Consider the following 18,167-nt stretch of genomic DNA (forward strand, 5'->3'; position numbering starts at 1 on the left):
CCAGGGATCGAACTCACGTCCCCTTCATTGGAAGGTGGATTCTTAACCACTGGACCACCAGGGAAATCCCGCCACTAACTGTGGAGGGTGGCATTGGATAATGACCGCTCTCTGACCATTTAGCATATACTGAGTACTACTGTATGAGGCACTGGGGATACAGAAATGGACACAACAAAATTCTTGCCCTTAAGTAGCTCATGATCTAGTGGGGAAGACAAATAGGTGAACTATTATACGAGGTAGTGAAACACAGGCTTTGAGTAGGTGATTATTCAGGCTGCTGTGGGGGCAAAGAGCAAGATGAGTGTTTATTAAGTGAAGAAGAAAGGGGAGTCCATTCTGAGCAGAGGCATAGAAACATTCTAGAGGAGATCCAGCCTTGGAGACCACAGGTAAGAGATGGAGAGGGCACGTAGAGGGAAGCAGGAGGTCAGCAGGGATGGGTCGCATAGCGCCCAGAAGGCCCAGCTAAGGTGTTTAGACTCAATTGTGTATGCTGCATGCTCTGGGGAGCCACGGAAAGTTTTTAAGCAAGGGAGTGATAGCATGTGGTTCATACTGCACTCAGCTTCTCTCTAACGTCTACAGACTGTATATCCATGAGCTTTGTGTGAAGAGGAATGTTGATATTGTATAAAGTTAATAAGCACCGATAATTAAGCCAGTGGCTGTAATTAATAACCAGGGTCAGTCCCTTCCTGGTGATGCCTTCAGCTAAACAGCAACCAGATAAATCATTGGCAAACACCAGGCACCCATAACTGAGAAGAGGGCCCTTCAGAGTGCTCCAGGACCTGGATTCCCTGCTTTTCTGGGTAAGATACTGCCTCTCATGTGACCCTCCTGGCTGCTTGAGGCTCACTCACTGAGTCATCAGAAGCTGGCCGTTGCAACCCCACATGTCTGAGTTTTTCTGTTACTTTAAAGGGAGAACTGAGTTGCAGAATTCAGGTGCCTTTGGTGTAGTTTTGAAGTTTAGGACAGGGAAAAGTGAAGGCGGAAAATAAGTGGCTTCTGCAATAGTCATGGCTTTCAGGGCCTAAGAGTAGTTGAAACTGGCATTGGAAAGTGGGGATTCTTAGGCAGCGATTCCCGAATCTGACAGTACATCAGAATAAGCTGGGATAAAAAGGCTGGTTTTTATCCAAAGGTCCCACCTCCAGAAATTCCTATTCTGTAGGTCTGAATGTGACTGGGAATCAGAGCCCCTAATGGGGGAAAGAAACAAGTCACCTAGGACACCAGATTTAAGGAGGCACTCACTCCATTATATGTCATTACAGGATATTGAGTATAGTTCCCTGTGCTATACAATAGGTCCTTGTTGTTTACCTGTTTTATATGTATTAGTATGTATCTGTTAATCCCAAATTCCTAACTTATCTCACTCCCCACCCCCCATCCCCTTAAGTAACCATAAGTTTGTTTTCTTTGTCTGAGTCTATTTCTGTTTTGTAAATAAGTTCATTTGTATCATGTTTTTAGATTCCATATGTAAATGATATCATATGGTATTTGTCTTTCTCTGACTTGCTTCACTTAGCATAATGCCTCCAGGTTAGTCCATGTTGCTGCAAATGCTGTTATTTCATTATTTCTTTATTGTTGAGTAGTATTCCGTTGTATATATGTACCACATCTTCTTTATCCATTCATTTGTCATGGACATTTAGGTTGCTTCCATGTCTTGGCTATTGTAAATAGTGTTGCTATGAACATTGGGGTGCATGTATCTTTTTGAATTAGAATTTTCTCCATATATGTGCCCAGGAGTGGGATTGCTGGATCTTATGGCAACTCTATTTTTAGTTTTTTAAGGAACCTCCATACTGTTTTCCATAGTGGCTGCACCAATTTACATTTCCCACCAACAGTGTGGAAGGGTTCCCTTTTCTCCTGTTGTTCCCATTTTCAGATGAAGAAAGTGAGGCTTAGGCAAATGGAGTTGATCAAGGGGACTCCGCTAGGAAATGGTAGAACCAGAGTTGGAACTCAGGTGTGACCCACCAGGCCACTCCCCTAAGTGCTCTACCACAGGGCCTATTTCTTGCTCTGAATTAGCAAAGGAACTTAGCCCAGCCCCCTCTCTTGGTCCTTCCCAGGCAGTCTGCCTGGCTCTGAAATCTCCAGGTAACTTCCTATACCTGGGGTTTAGCACTTGGACCAAACATGACACCCCAGCTCTCCTTTGGGTGTCCTTTTGTTTGTGTTAATGGGTTTCCTGACGTGTACAGCCATGGCAAACTGGGAAGGGGCAGAGGAAGGGCACAGGTGATCTTTGGCAGGGGCAGAAGAAGAGTTATTCTTTCTTAAGCTGTTTACTGATTAACTCCCTTTGCTCCTGAAACCAGAAAGAAGAGGAACTCAAGACTCAGCAGAGCTCAGAAGCCCCAATTGATTTGTGGTCCAACTGGGTCAGGGGGAGTGACCCTGTGCAGTGGCCTTTTTTTTCTTCCCCCCAGGGACCTGTATGCCACAGCTCACTAGAGCAGAGTTCCATGCCACTGAGGGGAGGGATTCCAGCCCTGCTCCCTTCCCCCACACTCCCAGCCCCAGAGCCCAGAGGGGTTAGATCTCCTGTGAGGCGCATGTCTACCTATTCAGTCCCTTCCTCCCTGGCCCTCTGGCTGGGCTCCTACTGGTGTTAAGTTGCCCCAAATACCCAGTCTCTTATTTCACATCCTCAGGCAAAGATCCCACAGCCAAGGTGCCCTTTCAGCTTAGCTTTCCCATCGGCTGCTCACTGACAGATAAGCTTCTAAGAGGAGGGAAGAGGGAGGGTGGAGAGGTGGGTAAAACCTGGGGCAGACCCCTTTGTCCCTTTGTCATGGGGTGCAGCGGGTCCTGTAGCTCCCCAGCTTTGTGTTTGGCGGGGCAAGCCCTGGGTGTTGGCCAGCTGCCTGGCCCCTGTCCTTTACTGGCAAATGGAGCTTGACTTGGCTAAGGCATACTTGTACATACGCTAAGCTTTACCTTAGGCTAGAAGTTGGAGGCTGAACGTTTGTAAGTGTCAAGAGACAAGGAAACTCGGTGTTCAGTGTGTGGGCTGGGAGAATGCAGGGGTTCCTGAGCCAGGCTCTGTTTCTGTATAATCTGCAATGGCCGTGCCAGACTCCCTGTCCAGACCTCGCAGAGATGTTTCATTCCTCGGGCTGGATGGAATTGAGACACGAGTGCTGCTGCGAGTTGGGAGGGGGAAGAAGCCAGTGGACAAAACGTTCCTGCGCCTGGGTGGACCAGCACAGCACACAGGCTGGGTCCCTGGGAGGAGAGATGAAGCCTTTCTCCTTTCTTTAGCCAGTCCATATCTTGAGTCACAAATGAGTTACTGCCAGATGAACTGGTATTAGTTTACCTTTCTGAAGTGATAGATGCACTTAAAATAAAAATGAGAGTGACCAGGAAGCTTGCACAGTTAGCTTTGCCAGTCTCACTGGTTTGGGAGATGAACCCTGGAGTTAGTACACTCACTCCATTACAGAACTGGGCCTCTGTGTACAAGTTGGTGTCCAGAATATATTTAAAATGATATCCAGAGACTATTTTAAAAACGTGTACAGAAAGGTAGCAATTAAATGTTTCTCTTGGAGTAAGCCTGGCCTCTGAATTCTCCCAGGAACCCTTGCCTAGGGAAGACGATTAAAAATAGATCTGAGTAGCACTTCCTGCTTGGCAGATGGCTGATAGCAAATGCTAGGGCTTGCAGCTGACCTTTCCTTTCTGAAATCTGCTCTGTGTTTCCATGATGCTAATTGAGTCCCTCTCTAGACCTAATCAAAGTGCTGGTTGCAAAAAAACACGGCTTGCTGTCCTGGCTGGGCTCAGTTCAGGGAGCAACTTGAAAGTGCTGGGATTTGCATGGGAACACCCACTCTGTGGTCCAACTGGCTGATCCTTGTTTTAAAACTAACAAGGTCTGCTTTCAAATTTGCTGTCTAGTGCTATTAAGGATCCCACGCCCTGTCCGCTCCCATCCACAGGAAAGATCAGTGGAGAGGGGAGTGATGTGTACACAATGGACAGTGCTCACACACACTTCCAGACGAAGTAGCTGCCCAGAAGAGAGACAGGGCCTTTTTGAGATTGAACTTCCAGGTGTGACTCTGTCCCCATCAGCTGCCTTATAAAACAGGGATAATACCTGAGGCAATGCCCTGACTTGGTATCCAACTATGGGAGATAAAAGATATCACTGTTTTTCTTATTATGTAGTAAATATCTAGGGACCACTGCTGACTTCTCATGGAGTTATTATCCTCCGCTGGGAAAGAGATGGGCATATAGACAGGCTGTGCTGAGGCTATGCTAGGTCCTCGTCATCTTCTTCACCCTACTTTGTCTCCCAGGAGAGCCCTCTGCTGGAATTGAAGCATCTTCTGGGCAGAGCTGCTCACTACACACTCTGGGGCTGAGCAAGGTCTGGGACATTAAATATTTGTTGATTTAGATCTCCCCCCTTCCCCCCGCCCCCCGCCATTTAAAAACTATCATAGACTGCTTTAGTGTGACAAAACCTTTTTGCCTGGGAGATGATTTTCTAGTGCCTGATATTTCACAATGTACCTCAGGCTTTTTTGTTGGCCAGGGGAAAATGTTGAGCACCAGAATAGGTGAAAGGGATTTAAGTCTCTGTGTCTTGAGGATGAGTCTTAGCCAGGACTTAGATAAGATAGACCAGCTGATGAGCAGAAAAGCCCTTTTATGCAGATAAACAGGAAGTTTAAAAACACAAGAAAAGAGGTCTAACTCTGACTCAGAAATGTTCATTTAATGTGCAAGGCGTCTGCTCTCTTGAGAATATGGCCTCATGGAATATTCGCCCTCGTAAGGAACCTCACTCAACCCCCTCATTTCACAGATGATGCAACTCCCAGTTCACAGGATCAGGGGTCTGCCTAAGGAAGTCATGCTGGTCGGAGGCAGATGATCTAGCCTTGCCTGGCAGGGGTGGGAGGGGGTCAGCTCGTTGTTCTGACCCAGTCGTGTTCTGTTTCTAGAGGGAATACTGAGAACCACCAGTGCCCAACTTTTGCACGTTGGCAAGCCCTTTATGCTCACATCTTTCTAACATTTGTATGCTCAAGTCCCTTTCATAAGAGCTCTCTGGCTGTGGTTTCTTCAAGCCCTTTTAAATAACATTGTCTCTTCGTTGGTAACTATTTCATATAACTCTCTACTCCTAACTCAGCCCCGTCCCTGGGGGTATATGAATACAGAGGTTAAATGTAGATATATGCTAATACGCCACAGGTGGAAAGTCTAGTGCTGGACATCTGCCATGAGGGGTGGGGGAGAACACAGTACTTGGCCTACTTCAGTTTGTATGTACAACCTGAAGCCTGACTGTTTAAGCAAGGCCTTGTGTTTTGATTAGCATTTCCAGGAGAGGAGAGTGTTGAAAGTGTTTAGGGAATACCTAGTATGAAATGAAAAATCAGGTTAAAAACACGGTGGTTTTTTACTCCCCCAGTGAAAGGGGCCCGGGTTCGATCCCTGGTCAGGGAACTAGATCCCGCATGCTGCAACTAAGAGTTCCCATGCTGCAACTGAGGATCCCACATGCCGCAGCGAAGATAACGCGTGCTGCAACTAAGACCCAATGCAGCCAAATAAATAAATAAAACAAAACAAAACAACAACAACAAAAAACACAGTGGTAGACTCAACGAGGGTGAAACCGTGCTGTGTACAGGAAATTTGAAGGAGCTGGTAGAAGGAAGGATGCTACCGCTTCTCGAGGGCCTGGCGTATGCCAGGCACTTTACTGTCTGTGAGGTGGGTGTTATTAGCCCATTTGACAGGTGAGGAACTTGAGAACAGAGAGGTGAATGTACCTAAGAGCATACAATAGAGAAAGTGCCAGAACTGGGATTTGAATCTAGTTCATCTACTGAACTGGGAGAGGCTTAGCCCACAGAAGGAGACCTTGGTATGGGCAAAGCTGTAAAGTTATTTGGCACCAAAGGATGTAAAGATGGAGTATTCAGGGAGCTCTCAGGAGTTGAGCTCGTAGAAGGAGTTCTGGTACTGTCAGAACTGCTGGCAGTGGAATGGGCTTTCTGAGGAGGCATTCCCTATCCCTGGAAGTATTTAAGCAGAGGTTTGGTAGAAATGTGGACAAGAGCTTTGCATCAGGTGTGTAATTGACTTTGGGGCTCCTCAAATTCCAGTGACCTATGAAATTAAAACTGGATAAAGTCATAAGTATATTTTGTTTTGTTTTGAGATCCTCCACTCTACCCAACCTACAATCCACTGCATGGGATTCCTGCAGACTGCAATTAGTTAAGTATTTCTCTTTTTGAAAACCCCCCAAAGCATTCTTCTGGGTTCTCTGCTCATTCTTTGCCATGAAGTCCAGGTGCCAAAAAAAAAAAAAAAGCGGGGGGGGGTACTTTAAAGGGCTTCTTTACTTTAATTATTTTTTCCCACGAGTTTTGAAACGAGAATCATTCATTCAGTAGTTAGCTGGGAAGGCTGTTTTCAGGTTAGGTTGCAGAGAACATTCTCTTGGTGGTCCTGTCAACCTTAAGCATTGTAAGTTTACAAATTAAATTTTATCCATTCACCCAAGAGTGACCAAGCTCTGGTGAAGTGATTCACCCTAACACAACTCGTAGGAAGCTAACTGGTAGACCAGAATTCTAATTAATTTACAGTGGAGCAGATAATCCCGAAAGCTTGGACTGTGTGTTATCTTCCTTGAAGGTAAACCCACTGAGTGAGAGAATTAAATTTAGGCAGTTGCTAAGTAAATATGGAGTCAGGGCAGAGGAAGGTGAATAACCTAAGAGACTTTCATCAGTTCTGACAGCTTAATCCATCCTTCTTCTTCAAAGAGACAGATTTTCCAAGTGAACACATTCTAGAAAAATCTTGGGACCTGGAGTCAGAAGCTGTTGGTTTAAGTTCTGACCTTGACTTACAAGCTTTGTGAAACTGGGTAAGTCACTCAACAGCTCTGGACCTCAGATTCCTCCTCTGTTGGTTTGAAGGTTAATCAGTTAATATATGTGAAAGTGCTTTGTACGTTCTGAGGTCCTGTAAGCGTGTCAGTATTAGTCTAATTCTGTTGAGCTCCTTTCTTTTAGGAAGTCACTTGGACAGCACCCTTGTCATGCCATCTTCATTTTTCCCTAGATTTTGGAGCCACACTGCCTGGGTCTCTGTCATGTATTGGTATTTGATGCTGGGCATACGTCTTAACCTCTGCCTTGCTTTCCTCATCTGTCAAATGGGAACGATAAAAGTACCTCCCTCATCAGATTGTTGAGAGGATTAAATTACTTGGCTTATGTAAAACAGTTTGAATCTGTCTGGCATATAGTAAGCACTATATAACTGTGAGCTGTGACTGTTGTTGTTTCACCATTTCCAATTTATTTTAATGAGCCACCTCAGTCTCATCTGTAAACTGCCTCCAGTTTCACCGTAGTGATTGCTGGTTAGAAAATGTTTAAAAAGCAACCCCCTCCACGGCATGTGGCTTTAGTCTTGGAGGAAAACCTCTTCCGGCCTTTCTGCCTGGATTGGTTACAGGGGAAGACTTGCCTTGAGAGTCTGTAGGTTTTGCCCACTGACTTTCCAGAAATCCTCTGTAGTGTCAGGACATTTCCATTCGCCGATGCCCAGGTGGTTTTGGGAGCAGAGGTGTAGATTGAAACATAAATCCAGGAAATTGATTGTGTTCTTCCTAGGTGTATTAACTTGCATTGTCTTCTTAACTTCAGCAGCTCATAGTGAATTGTTTTCAAAGGCCTGATGATTTTCAAAAGTTTCACACACATGATTTCATATAATCCCATAATAAGCCTTTTTAAAAAAATCCTACCCCTATGTTGCCCCTCCTCCCTTCCTCTCCCCACTGGTAACCACTAGTTTGTTCTCTATATCTGTGAGTCTGCTTCTTTTTTGTTTTATTTGCTAGTTTGTTGTGTTTTTAAGATTCCACATATAAGTGAAATACAGTATTTGTCTTTTTCTGTCTGACTTCCTTCACTTAGAATAATACACTCCAAGTCCATCCATGTTGCTGCAAATGGCAAAATTTCACTCTATTTTTACATCTGACTAGTATTCCGTTGTGTATCTATATCACATCTTTTTTTTTTTTTTAACATCTTTATTGGAGTATAATTACTTTACAATGGTGTGTTAGTTTCTGCTTTATAACAAAGGGAATCAGCTATACATATACATATATCCCCATATCTCCTCCCTCTTGGGTCTCCCTCTCACCCTCCCTATCGCACCCCTCTAGGTGGTCACAAACCACCTAGCTGATCTCCCTGTGCTATGCGGCTGCTTCCCATAGCTATGTATTTTACATTTGGTAGTGTATATATGTCCATGCCAATCTCTCACTTTGTCACAGCTTACCCTTCCCCCTCCCCATGTCCTCAAGTCTATTCTCTATGTCTGTGTCTTTATTCCTGTCCTGCCCTAGGTTCTTCAGAACCATTTTTTTCTTTTTTTAGATTCCATATGTATACCACATCTTCTTTTTGTTTGTTTGTTTTTGCTTTTTTTTTGCGGTACGCGGGCCTCTCACTGTTGTGGCCCCTCCCGTTGCGGAGCACAGGCTCCGGACGCACAGGCTCAGCGGCCATGGCTCACGGGCCTAGCCGCTCCGCGGCATGTGGGATCCTCCCGGACCAGGGCTCGAACCCGTGTCCCCTGCATCAGTAGACGGACTCTCAACCACTGAGCCACCAGGGAAGCCCCCACGTCTTCTTTATCCATTCATCTGTTGATGGACACTTAGGTTGCTTCCATACCTTGGCTACTGCAGATAATGCTGCTGTGAACATTGGGGTGCAGGTATCTTTTCAAATTAGTGTTTTGGTTTTTTCAAATATATACCTGATGGTGGAAGTGGAAGGGCCTGGTGTTTTTTTTTTTTTTAATAAATTTATTTATTCATTTAATTTAATTTTTTGTTTTTTGGCTGCATTGTGTCTTCGCTTGCATGTGGGTTTTCTCTAGTTGCTGAGGGGGGGACTACTCTTTGTTGTGGTGCGCGGGCTTCTCACTGCGGTGGCTTCTCTTGTTGCAGAGCACAGGCTCTAGGCGCGTGGGCTTCAGTAGTTGTGGCACACGGGCTTCAGTAGTTGGGACTCGCAGGCTGTAGAGTGAAGGCTCAGTAGTGGTGGGGCACGGGCTTAGTCGCTCCGCGGCATGTGGGATCTTCCCGGACCAGGGCTCGAACCCGTGTCCCCTGCATTGGCAGGCGGATTCTTAACCACTGCGCCACCAGGGAAGCCTGGCCTGATGGTTTGGAGGGAAATTTGAGCTCCATTATTTCAGCCCCTAAAAGTTTTAGTTTTATATTTGAACTGCAAAGGACCCAGCTATTAACAACTGGCTGCCATTACATCCTGATTCCACCTGTTCACTCTCTAACTCGGAAGCCAGTCTCCCGGAACAGACATGTCAGCCTTTCTTCTGTAGAAGATGGGGCTTGTCTGATCATACGAATCCCCTGCTCTTTAACCCTGTGGAGAATGCATGTTTTCCAGGCCTTCTCTATGGAGAACAGGAGGGAGTGCAGGTTGAGAGCTGACGGCATCTGCTGAATTGAAAGGTCTGATCGTTAAATGATTTAAGTGACTTAGATCCCGAAATCTCCACATTTCAGCAATTAAATGTGGCCCCCAGGCCTCAGGCCCTACACCACCTTTTGTTTTTGCCATTCAGTTCCTTGCATAGTTTGCATCGTGTATGCTCCCATGCCCTTGGAATTTTATGACTCCACACAGCAGATATTTCCTCCTTTAGAGCCAGTCCCTTCCCTGCCCCTCCCTCCATCTGTTTCAGGAATGGGAGAGCAGTTGAGATCTACCAAAGCTCGAAGCCAGCCAAAGAGGGCTGGAAGCAGCCATGCTTCTGCCCCTAGGCAACACACATGGCTTTTTACCCCATCTTGAAGTTTCTAGACAGATGTGTGAAAACTTTTTGTAAGCCATGAACACATACAAATGGCTTTGTTCTTTCCTAGTCTTTCCTGGTGACCTGTGTCCTAGTGTGGAAGTCATACAGAGTCAGGAAATTCTTCCCTTATAATTAACCCAAGTCTCTCTTATTTCCGTCTATTTCCTCTTGTTCTTATTGCAGAGAAGATGGAAGAAATCCCCTTTAATCTTCTTTCCTCTTAGCTAACTGTTCAGTTTTCTTTAAACTGCACCAGGTTCTAATTGTGGAAGTTTTCATCATTTTCATTGTTCTTTATTACCACCCTTCCCACTTTCTCCATATGCTTCCTCAAGGGTGAAATCCAAACAAGATCCAGTATTATTTTGCTTGGGTTTCAGCTCTTTGGAATGGAACCTGTGGTTTACTTTGACCCTGAGTAGCAAACTCTACCAGGCTTTACCATGGATGCAGAAAGGAATGAGAAAGGAAAAGGGACTGCCCTGACTTTCCCCAGCAAAATGTTGAGGTGGGATATTTAGCCAACACCCCAAGGCAGGAGTTTTACAAATCCTCCATTGTATCTCTATCTAATACCTCTGTTACCTTCTCACTGAGATGGTACGTAGTATAGCATATAGTACCTTGAGCAAATCCATAGAGACAGAAAGCAAGTTTGTGGTTGCCAGGGACAGGGGAAATGCAAGGTGACTGGTAATGATGCAAGATTTCTTTTGGGGGTGTGAAAATGCTCTGCCATTAGATAGTGGTGTGGTTGCACAATCTTGTGAATACACCAAGAGCCCCTGAATTGTATACATTAAGGGTGACTTTTGGGACTTCTCTGGTGGTCCAGTGGTTAAGACTCTGAGCTCCCAATGTAGGGGGCCCGGGTTTTATCCCTGGTCAGGGAACTAAGATCCCACATACCGCAGCTAAGCCTGCGCTCCACAGCTACTGAGCCTGTGTGCTCTAGAGCCCGCGTGCCGCAACTAGAGAAGTCTGCATGCTGCAGTGAAGACCCAGCACAGCCAAAATAAATAAATTAATTATTTTTTTAAAAAGGTAACTTTTATGGTAAGGTTCTATCTATCTACCTATCATACCTTGAAGTTTATGGAGTACCTCTTTCATATATAGTATCTCATTTATTTATTATACAAATCTGATGTGAGTGTGAATACTATATTATTGTGCCCATTTTACAGATTAGGAAATTGAGTCTCAGAGAAATTAATTGGCTTGACCAAGTTAGTAACACAGTGAGTATATGGCCAAGCCGGGGCTCAAACTCTGGCAGTCCTGCCTCTTCAAAGCCCATGTAATGAACACTGTACCTATGGATGGTAGGTTGGAGAAGTAAGTACCAGGTGCTTTAAAATACTCATATTATTACAAGTGGAAAGGCTCATGGGGAGCTTCAGTTCCATCCCTACATTTTTATGGATATTGAGTTACAAAGAGTGGAAGAGTGGCCTTATGCCATAATATAGAGAAAGGGGGACACCAAAGTCACTGAAGAAAAGAATTTTGAAGAACCAAATAGATGAGAGTCAACCTTTTCTTCTCTCTTCTCCAGGCTCCTGAAAAGGCCAAAAAGGGAAGGTAGGGAACTGATCTTTTTACTCTGCACTTTTGTTTACCTTGTTTTACTTCTTGTTCTCAACAACTTGGAAAATAGGCATGGTTTCCATCTGCAGATGTAAAAGATGTGGAAGCCGAGAGAGGCTAAATAATTCTCCCAAGGTCAAGCAGCTATTAAGTTGAAGTTGTAAAACCAGGGTTTTATCCTGAATTTCTGAGCCAAGGTGAGATCCTCTTATCATACGAAGATATGCAAGGGCTGGTCTAGCTCCCAGATGTTACAGCTGAGTAGTCAGGTGGGTATCTGCTTCCCTCATCTCTGGGCACTTCCTGGGGCACATACTCGGTTGATGATGGTTGACGTTCCCAGAGAGAGGCGATTGAGAGGCTCTGCTTCATGCTAGGAGGACTTCATGCCTGCGCCCGTTCAAGTGAAGGAGGAGCCCACATGTTTGCTCTGTTGCCACCTTCCCCCCACAAGTATTCATTTTTTTTCAACGGTCCTCCTACTTTTTAAAAGGAATTGCTGCCTTCCAGACTTTCAAAGGGGCCAGAAATCAGTGGTTTGGGCTACTAAACAGGAAACTCAAAGCCCTTTCCGTTCCTTTGAGCTGGCTGGAAGGGCTGGGCCTGGAACTATTACCTTCCTTTAAAGGACAGAAGAAAAGTTTTGTATAATTTAAAAAACAACAACAAGAAAACCTTTTCTGGAGTCCTGAATACCAGCCTTCATTGATATACAACATGGAAGAGAGCTGCCTTGTTGCCTGGCAGTAATGACAGCAAACAAATGTGTCCGACAGTCTGTTTGGGATCTCCTGGTCTGAAATTCTGTTTGCTTCATTCTAATTGCTTCCTTCACTTCCTTTCAGTCTCCCCACCTTGGGTACCACCCTCACTCAAGGGAGCGCCAGACCGTGCCTCTTTGTGCCAGGCTGGGCTGGGGCCCACAGGAGACAGTGACCCAGCCGGGCTATTCTTGTCTCTGTCTCTTTGCAAGATGCCTGTTGTTCTCTGTGAATGTTTTTCTCATCATAAATGTTGGCTTGGCAGGGGCCCAGGGTGGAAGCCACGGTGGAAAAGCTTCCAGAATCCTGCCCCAGAGATTCAGCTGGTCCTGAGTGCCAGGCCGAGGAGACAGGCTCATAGATACTGTCGCTGGGGAGGTACCTCTGTAGGTATTGCCACCGAGACGGCCCTGATTGGGTTCGGCACCCTTTGCAGAGTGTGGACCTCTGCCAGCACTCTCTCTCGAAGAATAGGCCTGGAGGAACCGTGGTGGCCTTGTGAGGCGCCTCTGGGCCTGGCTGGCAACTCTTTTCCTGCCATGTGCCCTCCCCCACCCTACTCTCTAGGAATTCGAATCTGTGTCAGGCCAGAGAAAGTGACTCTCAGGCCCTGCCTGAAACAGATTGGAACCCCCAGAACAGTGACCTCCAAACCTTTAAAATCACATACCCCTACCAGTAAAGTGTTTGAGCATGTATTCCTAATACGTCTACTTACTTATAAATGGTATACATGGGTTACTCTGTAATACCTACATTATAAACAAATATTAGAAAACTTTAATAATTTCTGTAATTTAAAAGGATGGAAGAAAAAATAAAACAATTGTAAATTTGCTTTTAATCTTATTTTATTGAAGGTATATATGATTGAATATGCCCTCTTTTTAGGAAAAAAAAATCTTGGTTTATCACTTTGTGATTCAGTGATTCAGAGGTGTGTCCCTAGGAAAGTATACTTCTATACTTCATTTTAACAGTTGCCCGTAATGAAAACTTCCTTACAAAGGTAGATTCAAATGGAACATTTGCATCCTTGAGCTTACAAAAATCACGATCCCCATTTTCCAACCCACCCACCAGTTATACAAAGGTTTTTGCTGAACTTTGTAGTTTAGAAAAGTACCTTTTAACGAGACTTCAAACTCCTCTGAAGCTCTTTGTTTGGAATACTTTTAAATAGATCAGGAAATTTTTTACAATTCCTAATTGTACAAATATAGGAGTACGGTGTTCAGATATAGGAGAGTTTAGAGATGGCTTATTTTAAAATTTTTATTGGATTTCACCAACAAGAGTGAATTTTACTGTATGTAAATTTAAAAATTAAAAAATCCAATGAGTTTTGACAAATGCATAGACTTATGCACCACTGAAATCAAGGTAAGAAAATTCCAACTCCTGTGTTACCCCTGTGTAGTCACACTTTCCCCTTACCTATAACCTTTGGCAACCAATGATCTTCTTAGCTAAAGCATTTCAGATTCATCCATGTTATGTGTATTAACATAGGTTTTCATTTCGTTTGAGTAATCGAAACTGCCAAACTCTTATCCAAATGGCTGTGCCATTTTGCAATGTCTGAATTCCAGTTGCTACACATTCTTGAGTGCACTTAGTTTTGTCAGTTTAAAAAAATTTTTGGACCATTTTAATGTGTGTATAGTGATATCTCAATTATGTTTTTCAATTCGCATTCCCCTAATGACTAGTGATGTTGAGCATCTTTGCATGGGCCTGTTTCCCATCTGTTTATATTTGGTGAAGTCTGTTCAAATCTCTGCCCATTTTAAAATTGGGTTTCTTGTTTTATTATTGAATTTTGAGAGTTCTTTGTATATTTTAGATACAAGTCCTTTGTTAGACAAGTGATTTGTAGATATTTTCTCCCAGTCTATGGCTTATCTTTTCATTCTCTTAAAAGTGTTTTTCAGAGCAAAAGTTTAAAATTTTGATGAAATTTAGCAGTTTTTTCTTTTATAAATTGTGTTCCTGGTGTAGTATCTAAGAAATGTTTTCTAACGCAAGGTCACAAAGATTTTCTCCTGCATTTTCTTTTGAATATCCTCCATTTTAATTTTTGTACAGGCATATCAATTCTGAACTCCAAAGATCATATAAAATGAAAGCATTGCTAAATACTGTTTAGTGAAACTTTTTTTTTTAAAGATAAACTTAAATAGATAAAATTTCTAGTATTTTCCCCCTACCCTGAAGGATTGTCTGGTGTACCTTCTGGGGAGACTGCTGCCCTGAAAAGCTTTGCAGTGCTGCCTCTCTCCCTGCATTCCCATTGTGCCCAGCAGGTAGCAGGTGATCTGTGAGTCTTTGAGAAGTGAATGTCTTTTCCTGCCATAAATGGTGAAGCTGTGTTACTTCATGTTGTCGTTTTCCAGTCTGCTTTCTTCTAGAATTTGTTTTCCCATAACCACGTTCTTCTAAGCTCTAGCTTGAAGATCTTGATAAAAGTTTCCTCGAGGGTGGCACTCCCAATTATCCATAATGTAGGACCACAGAATTATACGAGAATATAATTTTGGAGCTGGAAGGAGACTTGGAGGTCAACTAGTCCAAATCCCTTATTAAAATCAAACCAAAAATAAACTCTGGTAAATTCACAGACTGGAATATGACTCAGCAATGAAAAGAGAATGAACTATTGATATATACAGCAACATAGATGAATCTTAAAAGAATTATGCTGTGTGAAAGAAGCCAGGCAAGAAACACTACATGCTGTATGATTTCATTTATTAAAAATTATGGAAAATACAAGCTATAGTGACAGTAGACAGTGTCTGCCTGAGGATGAGTGGGAAGAGAGTGAGGAGAGAAGAGATGGCGGGATTGAGGGACATGAGGAAATTTTTGGGTGTGACAGATAGTCCATAATATTGGTTGTGGTGATGATTTCACAGGTATATGCAGGTATCAAAACTCATCAAATTGTACAATTTAAATATACACACTTTGTTATTGTATGTCAGATATATACCAATAAAGCCATTTAAAGAACAAAAAAAAGGAAATTAGAGGCAATTGACTCATGCAATAAATATTTTATAAATGATGCCAGATTCATGCTATGTGTTGTGGGTTCAGAGAGAGATTGAAGACATGGTTCATGCCTTCAGGGAGCTCACAATCTAGTGAGTGAGTTAGACAGAGAGACAATTTAAATCCAGTATGCTAAGAGCTAAGAAAAAGGAACAGGCAGGGAACAAGAGGAGTCCAGTACGTGGGTACCAATGGGTACCTCTTCCTGGGGAGGTCAGAGAAAGCCTTACGAAAGAGAGGAAGCTGAGCTCAGGCTTAGGATTGGTCAAGTGGAGGAGACTCCCCATCTCAGGGAAGATGGTGGTCAGAGTTGGTGAAATGCAAGTTCCAGGAATTGCACGTGGTTCGGCCTGACTAGAGCAAAGGACACAGTGGGGAAGTAGCAAGAGAAGAGACTGCAGAGGTTGGTGGGACCAGATCGTGAAGCTTTTGCTATCCTGGCGCTGCTTGGATGTCTTGTGCTCCAAAGTTGAACTAACAGGTTGGCCAAATATAGGGTCTGTGTTGCTGGGACATTGTCTCATCCAAACACTTGGCATGGACTTCCGGGTTCCAGGTTTCGAGGCTGTGACACTCCTATTCATGCTCAGTGCTAGCCTGGAGCTCTTATGTTCCCCGGGGATGTTTCAAGACCCAAAGGAAAGAGCGCTAGTTTCAGCCTGAGCAGCAGCTGGGGAACATCTGCTTGCTCCTCAGAACTGCACCTGGGAGCCAAGGCTTCTGGTACATTTGTATGTTGGAGGCAACCAACAATCTAGCTTCCCCAAAGGCAGTTTTTCCACAAGTCAAGAATTTTACCTTTCTCTCCGGCTGGCAGCACTGATCCCTAAAGTCCTGTGCTTCTGACAACAGCTGTCTCATGGGCAGTGATCTGTGTCCCGTCTGGTTCTCTCCTACCCTTTGGTCATCTGTTAACCAGTCACCCATAGATTTCTCCAGCCACTGAATAACAGAGGTCATGGGAGAGTCCTTTATTTGTTTGTTTGTTTATTTATTTTAAGAGTGGTCTTAGAGCAGACCAGGATGTTTAATTCAGGGTACAGTTGTCAGGCCACATTAAAAATGCAGGCAGAAATGCAGTACATGGACGGCTCATGTCAGCCAGACGTTTCAGTGTAACCAGAGGAGGAAAACACGGATAGGGCCTGTGTTAATGGAAGTAGATGCCAAGTCGCACGGCAAGCTCTGGCTCCTGTTTCTCCTGTTCCCTGCCATCCTCCAGCCAGAAGAAAGAAGCTCCTCTTTAAGCTGGAAGTGAAAGTGGGATTACTGTTTAATGAGCATTCCTGTGATCTAGAGCTGACGTTGCTTACACCTCAGAAGGAGAGCTTTCGTGCTGCCGTTTGGGAGGATGGTAACTCATCCAGCAGTTAAGATCTCCAAGAAAGCAAGACCAGTGAGAAGTGTGGGTTTGGTGGTTTATTCTTACCTTGGGGATTCTTTGCTGTCTGCAGGGTCAAACCAAGAGGGCAAGCAGAGGTGCTTGTGCTGGTTTCCATGCCCTAGCCGACCTTGAGAGCTGTGGGCAGTACAGGTGGCTGAAATCCAGTGGGTCCAGGAAAGGCCAGTGTGGATTCATGATATTTTCTTACCTGGGCTGGTGAAAACAGTCCGAGCGTGGGCTGACCCGGGCTCTGTAGCTCTGTTTATTCTGCCTTCTCCTCCTCCCACCATGCCATCTGCTAGCTGGAGGGTTAACTGGCTCACTGCTCCCTGTTAGCCGAGTCAGCCCTGCAAGGTCATGACTGTTGTGCTTTGGGGCTGGTTTCCCGAATGGGTGGGTGAAACGGATCTCTAACTATCGATTTGTCTTCTTGCATTTCAGTCGTTCCAAGGAAGTCAAGGACGAGCATACCTCTTTAACTCAGTGTGAGTGTCTCTGAATGGTACATCCATTGTTCGGTGCAAATTTTGAGGGGTGGGGAAAAGCAACGCTCAATGATAATTAAACAATGGAACCTGTCCTCTCTGACACACACACACACACACACACACACACACACACACACACACACTCACACACACCCATGGAGCATTATTTACCACAAGCTGTAGCCAGTCATCCTTGGGGACTTTGCTGGGGGGGGGCATCATCTTTGGCTAAAAATAATATAGTCACTACCCCCAGTAAGTACAGAGGGCTGTAGTCTCCTAGGGAAGAAGCTGAAGTGCTTCTGAGAGCTTCAACATGGGAGGTCTCATAACTAGACCTGAGATGTGTCTCTGGGGAAGAGAAGGAGGGTGAACAGAGGACCCAGGATCTGCTGGAGGACTAAGGTTGGAGGAGCCTTCATATAGTGGAGTTAGTGAAGAGCCTTCATCCCCTCCTACAGATGCACAGTCTGCCACAGCCCTCAGCATTGCTTACAGCTTTCTCTAGGAAAGCAAGCCTGATGAACTGTGAAAATGGAGATCTAGCGTGTTCAGTCTAAAATAATAGGTGCTCTGTGAAGGAGTCTATGTATTTGATAGATGGGGCTCACCCATCCTTGTGATCAGGACAGGACTGTGCCGTCATGATTGACATCTCTGGCTGCAATCAGTCCTCAGGAAGCTCTGAGGACCTGTGCTCATGGCTGTGGACTTCAGTGTGGTTGTCAGTTTGTCCCCTTAAATCACAAGGCTAAAAGCATTTGTTAGAAAAATCCTGAGCAAAGTCTCAACCATAAAGACTTCTTTTAGTAGACTCATTGAATCAGAACTTGCAGATCTGAAATGCATCTCAACGGAGACGTTTGCATGTGGCTACCTTTTCGGAGGTTATTCCTGGTTTCAGTTAGAGACGATGCTCTTCTCAGTGTTGGCTTCCCTTCAGGCAGCTGTACT

The 18,167-nt window shown here is 44.5% G+C and overlaps 1 protein-coding gene across 2 annotated transcripts in view; it reads left to right on the top strand.

Moving 5' to 3' along the window:
- The window catches only part of YPEL2 (yippee like 2), a 63,108-nt gene that overhangs the window by 35,618 nt on the left and 9,323 nt on the right, over positions 1-18,167 (top strand). For both annotated transcript variants that reach the window (XM_079906126.1, XM_079906125.1), the window contains one exon: positions 17,167-17,210. In XM_079906126.1, the coding sequence (XP_079762252.1) occupies positions 17,167-17,210 (44 nt within the window). The remainder of the gene's footprint in view (positions 1-17,166; positions 17,211-18,167) is intronic.

This window comes from Stenella coeruleoalba (assembly GCF_951394435.1).
Source record: "Stenella coeruleoalba genome assembly, chromosome: 19".
In the NCBI taxonomy this organism is placed as follows: domain Eukaryota; kingdom Metazoa; phylum Chordata; class Mammalia; order Artiodactyla; family Delphinidae; genus Stenella; species Stenella coeruleoalba.